The sequence below is a fragment of the Pimephales promelas genome, chromosome 6 (assembly GCF_988280905.1).
Source record: "Pimephales promelas chromosome 6, fPimPro1.hap1.1, whole genome shotgun sequence".
In the NCBI taxonomy this organism is placed as follows: domain Eukaryota; kingdom Metazoa; phylum Chordata; class Actinopteri; order Cypriniformes; family Leuciscidae; genus Pimephales; species Pimephales promelas.
The window spans coordinates 838,971-848,560 of record NC_142774.1 but is presented as its reverse complement, the minus strand read 5'-3'; the positions used below and the strand labels follow the sequence as shown (position 1 = coordinate 848,560).

Here is a 9,590-nt window from a genome sequence, read left to right as displayed (position 1 = left end):
ATGCCACTCTAACAATTTTATGGCAATTACCCAGGATCACACTGTGTGAAAGCTAGCATCTTGCAGCACATTTGAGTTTCAGCAAGAACGAAATAGGTTAATTTCTGTTATGCAAAACTTGAGCTACAGTGAGAACAAATTGAAAGGTGCTTTATGATCCACCTGTCTCCCATTGAGGTTTCCCCCCCAAGACAATGGGAGGGAGATTTGTAGAAGAAAGAAAGTTACAGCTGTCCTCAACATGCCAAATATAATGAAAAAAATTTCATGTGGGTCTCATTGCAAAAAAGTGGTCACAAGTTCAAGGTTTAATATCATTTATTAAATACTTATGGAATCAGTCTCACTTCTCCACTAGAAACCACAGTTTGGCCAGAAGTGGTATTGTTTAAACGAACATCCCTTCCTAAAAGTGCAAGAAAAAACAAATAAGTTAACTTTTAAAACACAAGCTAAATTAAACCGTTCAAGTAACAGGAAGCACTGACTTTGCCTGGAGCAACTTTGCTGACAAGAGCCAGAAGAGGGATGGCACACCTCTGTACTGCAATGGATGAAGACCTGAGACAAGAAACAAAGCTGGCATTAGGAACCAAGAGACATTTGAAAACTGACACACTGGGTACTGTACCGTTTCCTGCAGAGGAGCCAGTGATGCTGGATCTACAAATGTGAACATCTTGACAACAAAGCGCTTGTAGTGTGTTGGGAACTGAAGACCAGATGATCCAGTCACTGGGACTAATGTGGTCAGGTAACGATCATCCTGGTACGGGCATCTGAAAGGCAAAGAGGCAGTCTGAAACACCTTACTACACACTAGATGGATAAAGACTGGCCTTACTCACCCATCAACCAGAAGGTCCCATTGGGGTAGACTGAGTGGACTAGGGGTTGATGTCGCCCAGCAATGTCCCAGCATCAAGACAATGTTGGGGTCGGTCCTCTCCAAAAGGCGCACCTCAACATACACAGGTTCCCTCAAGACTTTTGTGACCGGATAATCAGCATCACTGTAGTAGGACGTGTACGCCTCGTCCCCTGAAGAAGAATCCAGGGTTTAACTAGAAACTGGAGTTTTAGAAAGGCTTTAGGCATACTTGGGACAAACACAAACCTTCGGCACAGCCTTTGGTGACACATTGACCATTTGCCAGTCTAAGCTCCACTCTGAGGGGTCCAGGAGCAGCTACTGGTGGAGGAGGAGGAACAGTGTTGACCTCCACAACCAGAGCTTCCACAGAAGTACCAGAGTACCTACACTGGAAGAGAAGCCTGGACAACAAACAGTGAGCTTGTAGCATTTGTCCAGGATTAATATTTATGATAAAGCATGCATCACTTACTCAAAATGGCTGTCCCTTGTGATGGAACCAAGTGGTCCCATACCCACTTCATACGAGGAGGTCATTCTGTTTTCATACACCACATAGCCACCGTCCTCCTGCAAATATTAACCGTGGGCATCTAGTCCATTCCAAGCCATGCAAAACAAAACCAGAGCAGCTACTCACCATCATGCTTGTGCCACATGCAGTGACAGGGAACTGATATATAGCAAAGAAAGGTGTAGATCCCACAGGACTGCAAGCTGGATCATTTCCACCCAGGAGACGGACTGAATCCAGGCTCAATCGAGGAAGTGTAACGTCTCTAGCCACCACTACCACAATCTTACCATCTCTTATACACTGGACAGTCACTGAAACAAGGTACAAGAGCAGGTTACTGCTGAAGATCAGTTTAACATGAACACCTTTACATTGACTCAACACTCTTACCAGCCTTCCCATAGTAACACTGCTGTCCGTTAAAGCAGCAGTTGATGGCTGCACACTCAGCACCACTGATACCAGGTGGTCCACATTGGATCTGCTCATAATCAGCTACAGTACATTTGTCAAGGGGCTCTGCCTTTACCACTAGGTGCTTAGACTGAAACTGCTGAGGAAACTGTTGACTAGCTTGTTGTTGAACTAACTGAGGAAACTGTTGACTAGCTTGCTGTTGAACTAACTGAGGAAACTGTTGACTAGCTTGCTGTTGAACTAACTGAGGAAACTGTTGACTAGCTTGCTGCTGAACTAACTGAGGAAACTGTTGACTAGCTTGCTGTTGAACAAACTGAGGAAACTGTTGACTAGCTTGCTGTTGAACTGGTTGTTGAAACCGCTGGTCAGTTTGCTGGAACATCAGAGTTTGAGGATTCTGGGGAAGATTACTCCACTTTGGAACAGCATGACAGAAAGCACCAAACCAAACACAAAGAGCCAGAGCCTGAACAGCACACCAACTTCCTGCCATTGTTCATCAGCTTGTCACACTATTGAGATGCTGTCCTTTGGTCTTTTTGTACTCTACAGATTTTGGCAAATTAATGATAATCCCTCCCTCTTCGTTAACAGTCATGATTCTCCAGACTTGTATGAGTGGGAGTTTATGCAACTGGGTAATTCCATTGGTTCATAAGAATAAAGTTATTCTTTGAGCTTTTCCACCCTTATAAACATACACAGTGGCGTAACAAGCCAACACCGGGGCCTTCTGCAGGATTATCAAGGCCGATCCCCCTACTATAGCACGTGATGACCCAATGGCCATGAGTAGGCTACCATGAATCGTACCATACAGGATCAGAGACAGAGCATATAAGAGATGACTTTGTGCACTATAAAAAAATAAAAATAATAATAATAAAAAAACACTGGTGAATGCGCACCATAACACATTGTTACTCGCTGCTATGACTACATACGTTGGCCTAGGTCCAAATAGATAAAAAAAATTACATCAAAATCCATCATTGTTCGTTACACTCATGTATTTAATGACCAGTAAAATATGTTTTTGTCATTATTTATTCAAATAAATTTGTGATAAAGTAAAATGCGATCAGAGTAAAATGCAATAGGGGTTTCCGGCTACCAATCAATATCTTCCAGTCACGCAGGCCCCTGATTGGTCTGGGCCTGTAAGCAACCGCGTACCCTGCATACAGATAGTTACGCCTGTGAACATACATAAAAGCGCATATTAGAAGAGGTGGAGGCAGATGGAGTCTTCGTGGAACACTGAAACAATTGAAGCAAATGTGCCGTATTGTGTCAAGGCTTCGAAACATTTCGACACTTTGCTCCATGGTGACCTAGTGGTCAGAACACTGTAAATTCAACATAAACAGGCCAATATGACTATTAAAGAAGTAGTTCACTTTAAAAAAAACTTTTGCTGATAATGAACTCACCTCCATGTCATCCAAGATGTCCATGTCATTCTTTCTTCAGTCGAAAAGAAATTAAGGTTTTTGATGAAAACATTCCAGGATTTTTCTCCAGGATTGTATTATTTTATCTGTTTTAGAATAATCAATGTGTTTAAAACACAGAACCTCATGATGATTATAAACGGAGGGCTGAGGTGATGAACAAGGATGATGCAATCCAGAGGGGTGTTGGATAATTTCATTCACTGAATCAATCAAATAATTATTAAAATAGTTTGAAACTGTTTGACCATCCTTGTGGTTTTCATCATCTATTTTCAGTTTCAGTCTAGTTTCAGAACACCAGTGAATGGTTTAAATCACTTGATTCATTAACCTCTCACTTCTATTGGGAAAATAAAACACCTAAAATATCTCTGGAAAATTACAAAAGACAAAATCACACGGCGGCCTAGAAGCTCCAAATTTTCAATATTACTTTTTAGCAAACCTACAATATTTAAATAAATGGTATTCATAAATATATTCATAATAATTCAGGCACTCAATTTTCAGACACTTCATACTTCGGGTGGCAGTGGCTCAGTGGTTCTGGAGGTTGTCTAAACTAGAAGGTTGGTGGTTCAATCCCCAGTTCTACCTGTGTGTGTGTGTGTGTGTGTGTGTGTGTGTGTGTGTGTGTGTGTGTGTGTGTGTGTGGATCGGCGCTGAACCTGAGTTTAGAGCAAATGTATGGTGACATTGACTGAGCTAAATTTATTTTTATTGTTGTAGATTGCTAGAGCTAATGCTACTATTGTTGTCATGAATATGATCATTGTGAATACTATCATTAATACTGCCACCACTAATACTAATATATTACGGTTGTTTTTGTGATTGTTGGGATGATTATTACCTTTTTGCAACATGCTGTAATTTAGGACTGCATGCAACAACAAATAATCAAATAACAGATAGTTAATCAATTATTGGAGGTGACAGTTCAGCAGTTTTTCAAATTTAAATGTCATTTTTTAATTTGAAAAGGAAACATGCATCTAAAACAGCAATTACTCATAACCATTAACATAAATACTTACTGTTATTCATTAACATGATTTTCCTAAAGATTCAATGGGATAACAAGGAGCAAACAGCTCAATTTAAAAAAAAAAAATCTTGGTTTAGCACCATCTCTCAAAGCAAGCAAGATGTCTAATAATGTGCTAATGTCCATCTCAATGCATCAACAACAACAAAAAAGTAGTGACATTCATGAATATTATTTTTTAAAGAAATACGCATTCCCAGAGTGGTTGGGGCATTTTGCAAAATGCAATTAATTCAGGAATCTGATTTTTTTTATTTATTTTTTTTTTTTATTTAACTGATAAAAATACAAATAAAAGATTTGCAATGTTTTCATTAAATACTGTAGCTTAATTTGTATTTTGTACAAAAGCATTGTGATTAATAATTCCAGTCTACATGTACAATACTCAACAGCTCCAAACTCATAAAGTCAATTAATTCACATCTACGATTCCACATGTAGTGTTTCTGTTGTGGAAATAAACACTTCTGGGGTTTATTGAACATTTAAGAGGTCTTTTGGAAAGTGGATCTGAAATACTGACTCTGAACTACTGACTAAACAAAAAAGAAAAATGACAATACAGAGAAACCCACACCTCTAGTTAAAAAGAGTACAAAGTCATTTTTTATCATCCATAACTTCTGGAGAGAGCACTGGACACAGATGAAACTTCGTTGAAGTGCCTGTGTTTCTGCACACTGTCAAATGGAGTATATGTGTTCAGCTGTACACCTACTGTAACAATGTTAACTTAGTATATACTTTTGATCTTCATGCTGATGGATTTCATACTGACAGCGTAATCCCCTTTCCAGCTGCGCCAAGAAACACCAATGGCGAAATGAGTGGGATCTGTTCCCCATAAATACACACCATTGGGGTTTGCAGTGTGACAGTTTTTGTACCAAAATCCCCCGAGAAACTCTTTGGCACAGCTCTTCCCATATTCATCTTGATCTTTGTCAAAGGTGGAGAATTTCTGATTATTGTGTTGGGTCAAAGAGTCACCTGTAAAGAAGAGCATCATTATCAGGACTAACATGAGATATAAAAGAGTCACATACTTTTTTTACCCAGATAATAAACAATGGATTTATCACTTAGCAAGCTTCATTTTTACCCAGATAATGCATGTTATCAGAGCAACATGCCTGACATCTCACACTGCACTGTCATTATTACTCACTAAAGATTATTGTGCAGTTTTCTTATCATTTACCAATGTAAGCCACATTTAAAGAGTGAGACATACAGTACATTTACGAACTGATTGAACAATTTAAATTGAGGAATTTTTCATTTTTTTATATTTGAAATTACTAAAACATTTGAAAGTGCATGATAATGTACACATTTACTCCAATGAATGAAAGTGTCCTACCTGCTCCTCCATTAGTGAATCCTGAAACCCGCAGTCTATACCCGTCAGATTCAGGACCCACAGAGAAGGACGAGTACAGAGCAAAACCCTTCCTTCCTCCAAAGTCCTCCATATCCACTCTTAGCATGTTCTTTCTGTTACGCGTCAGCTGGTACATGTTCTCCAGCCCTGTTCACACACACACACACGTTCAACCAAACACATGATCATCCACACAAACGGGGACACACTGTGAGACCTTACCCAGCCAGTTTTCGCTCTCCACATTCCCGAATCCGCTCTTGTACTGACTCCACGGCCGATAGAAATTCACACTGCCGTCCATTCTCCTCTGAAACACCTGTGATGGGTTTATATAGAATATATGATTCATAATGTGTGTTCTGATGTGTGTTTGCTGATCTAAAGTCACATTCGTACCGTCCATCCCCCTTTGTCTTCATCTTTCCCATCTGAGACCATGTGACAGTAAACCCAGACAGGAACGTCTCCTGCTGGACAGATGGGGTAAATCCCACTGAGCTTTCGTCCTGAGTTGTAGATGTCAGAACAGTCGAATGGCATGAATTTACAGTCACGGCCAAAAACTACAGGGAGAAGAACCACCCAAAACACCTTCATCTACACAAGAGAAAGAGAGTGTAACATATTATTGGATTATTGGATATTTTTCTTATACCAACGCATCGCTTAACTTGAAAAGGCCTTTATTAACCCCCCAGAGTCTGTGGAGCACTTAAATGATGGACAGATGCACTTCAATAGACTTAAATAAGTCTTAACAAAATAGACTTAACAAAATATAAATGACCATTAACTGCCATTATAAAGCCAGGACATTAAAATAACTCCTATTGTGTTTGTCTGAAAGAAGAATTTCATATACACCGAGGACGCCTTAAGGGGGAGTAAATCATAGGCTAATTGTCATTTTTGGGTGAACAGCCCTTTAATAAACCTGAAGGCAATGAACAAATGAGAACATGGGACACATGACTAGAACAACCAATCAGAACATGCCACAGACAAGGGAAGCACATGGCAAACAGGAAACATGACTAAATTTCAAAATAAAAGACATGAAAACCTAAGCATGAGCCTAACCCAAAACCAACATAACAGAGAGAAATAAATAAACATCACACTGAATATTAAACAAAATATAAAATAATAAGTATTTATTGGTTCAGGGTAATAGACACAATGAAGGAACCAGATGAACTTACGGCCATTTTCTCAGTCTCTCCTCAGTAGATTGATTTTCTCTAAATAAAAGAAATATAAAAAAATTCTATTTTATTTTCTGAAAATTGTACAAATGTCCTGTGAGCTAAAATGGTAATAAAACAGTACTCACCGTTTGTGTTGTTCAGTCTGACACAAACTCTCTTTATATACATGTCAGATTCTCAGACTCCTCCTCTGCGTCTTAATAACATAATTTTTAACATTTTATTTTGGACTTTAAACATATTTATGACATTACTGTGCACTATAAAGCTATAGATATTGGTTCAAGATTAAGGAATCATCCGTTGGAAAACCAAAGTACATACTAAATGTTTATATATATATATATATATATATATATATATATATATATATATAAATAACAAGCAATTTCTTATGGTTCTTTATAAGGAAATAAACCACAATAAGGAAATTAAATGTACACTGGAATGTTATTTTGTGTTTCTGGCAGATAGAATAGATTAATTTACAAATATCAGGATGTTAAATATATTGTTTTAAGGAAATGTATCTAGAGCCATTTTCTTAATATTTTACAATGAAAGCAACCAATTAGATCAGTAATTAATTAATAACTGATAATTTCTTATAACTGGTCATTTCAGCTGTACATTAAATTTTATAAATGTTATTTTCATTTTGAGAAGGAAACATGGTTAATGAATAACAGTATGTTAATGGTTGTGAATAATTACTATCTTTGATCCATAATTTGCCTAAAGATTCAAAGTCTAATTAAAGCAGTTACATTTCTTTTGAAAACACTTCATGGTTTAGCGTTTTCTCTCAAAGCAAATAAGCTGTTTATTACGATGCAAAGTATACGAAAGAAAAGCATAAAGAAGGTTACATTTTTTAACAAAGAATGTTATTTTTTAAAATAAATATGGTGGTTTTAATGGGTTCTAAGTAGTGGTGGGCAATGATTAATCGCGATTAGTCACGTCCAGAATAAAAGTTTGTATATATAAATGATGTATAAATATATATCCAGTACATCCCTGCAAATATTTCTTAAATATATACATGCACATGTGTGTATTTATATATATACAAAATAATTAGGCTATACACAGCACACACATATATATTATGTAAACACAAACTTTTATTTTGGATGTGATTAATCGTTGCCCAGCGCTAGTTCTAAGTAAAAGTTTGTGGAAGCTCACGATTACAGGTAATAAAAATAGGTTCCCAAATTTCCTGAAAAGAGTCCTCTCTAAACTCTTCAGTCTTAATGCAAACAGATTAGACATTTTTATTTTATATACAGAAATAATGAGTAACTAATTTTGGCTCTTTATGAGGAAATAACCCCAATTCATAAGTTGTTATTATGAATTTCTGACAGACAGAAAAAAAATTCAATTAAAATATATTTTTAAGGATATGTATCTACTGTAGAGCCATGCCTCATATTCCCATAGGGCTTCACATGCAATATGTTTTATAATTTTAAATAAATGTTACAATGAGAGCAAAAAGATTAGTAATTAATAACCGATAGTTCATCAGTCATTAGAAGTGAAATATCAGGACTTGACCATTTCATCTGTACATTAAATTTATACATGTTAATTTTATTTTGAGAAGGAAACATTGATCTAAGACAGCAATGATTCATAACCAATACATACTTACTGTTATTGATTAACATCATCCCCCAAAGATTCAAAGTCTAATGAGGAACAAGCAGTTCATTTAAAAACAAAAAAACAAGAATACAGTCATCCTAGTTTAACGGCATCTATCAAAGCAAACAAGATGTTTATTAAGGTGGCAAGTATCAGAAAGAAAAAGAATATGTTGCTTTTGATGGGTTCTGGGTGAATAGTTTGTGGTTTTAGGAAGCTCGTGATTACAGGTAAGACTTGAGTGTGAAACTGTGAACTTACAGAACTGAAAAACAACATTAGACATTTACTACATTAGAACTAAAATAAGAGGTTCCACCCCTCTCCCAAACAATTATGCTCATATCCTTACATACAAAACAGCAACAACACTATTGTCAAACCCCTTATCTATTATAACAGAAATCATTAGACAAATCTACCTTTGATCTACTATCATAAACCCAATTCCTCTAAATGATCTTCATCTGCTCGTCACTGAGGGACAGTCACGTTTTTGACACTTCTGGCCAGGTGGAAATGATGTTTTTTTCCTGAATAGAGTTAACCGTCTTTCTAAACTGCTGAACTTTTTGCAAAAACAAAATATGCAAAAACAAACAAGCATTTTTCTTCTCTCCAAACACTGTCTTTCCAATGTGACATGGCAAAGGACAACACCCTCTGAATGTACTTTTGTGAGTTTCCTTAGTATATGATGGATAATCTATAATGGCTTCTTGAATGCACGTGTAAACTACGTACACACAAACCCTCTTTTAGCGTTAAAAAACTACTGCCAGTTGAGACGGGAAATTTACACTTTTTTTCTAATTTGTATATTAGAGTTAATGTGCTCAGGCTGAATGTCGTTGCTTTCATATGGATTACTTAAACAGATAATATTTGTTTTTGGGATGATTTACATCATTTAAAAATTGGGACTTAAAGCTCTAAAGACATAACTCACGCATGTGGGTGGCAAGTATTTACTAAGTCAAAGATCATTTTCTGTCGCGTTTCAGAATGAACTTCGCATTG

The 9,590-nt window shown here is 36.9% G+C and overlaps 2 protein-coding genes across 2 annotated transcripts; both read right to left on the bottom strand.

The window, feature by feature from the left end:
• Positions 1 to 300: 300 nt before the first annotated feature.
• LOC120487587 (zona pellucida sperm-binding protein 4) lies at positions 301 to 2,339 on the bottom strand. Its single transcript, XM_039683824.2, has 8 exons — positions 1,782 to 2,339; positions 1,515 to 1,702; positions 1,347 to 1,444; positions 1,118 to 1,275; positions 849 to 1,041; positions 632 to 779; positions 489 to 561; positions 301 to 406 (listed from the first exon to the last, which is right to left on the bottom strand). Exons 1-8 carry the CDS (start codon positions 2,302 to 2,304, stop codon positions 330 to 332), a joined length of 1,458 nt encoding a protein of 485 aa, XP_039539758.2. The 5' UTR covers positions 2,305 to 2,339; the 3' UTR covers positions 301 to 329.
• A 2,489-nt stretch (positions 2,340 to 4,828) lies between these two features.
• LOC120487601 (microfibril-associated glycoprotein 4) lies at positions 4,829 to 6,989 on the bottom strand. Its single transcript, XM_039683835.2, has 5 exons — positions 6,909 to 6,989; positions 6,103 to 6,303; positions 5,926 to 6,022; positions 5,683 to 5,850; positions 4,829 to 5,309 (listed from the first exon to the last, which is right to left on the bottom strand). The coding sequence occupies exons 1-5, from the start codon at positions 6,912 to 6,914 to the stop codon at positions 5,053 to 5,055; spliced, it is 729 nt and encodes a 242-aa protein (XP_039539769.2). The 5' UTR covers positions 6,915 to 6,989; the 3' UTR covers positions 4,829 to 5,052.
• Positions 6,990 to 9,590: the final 2,601 nt, after the last annotated feature.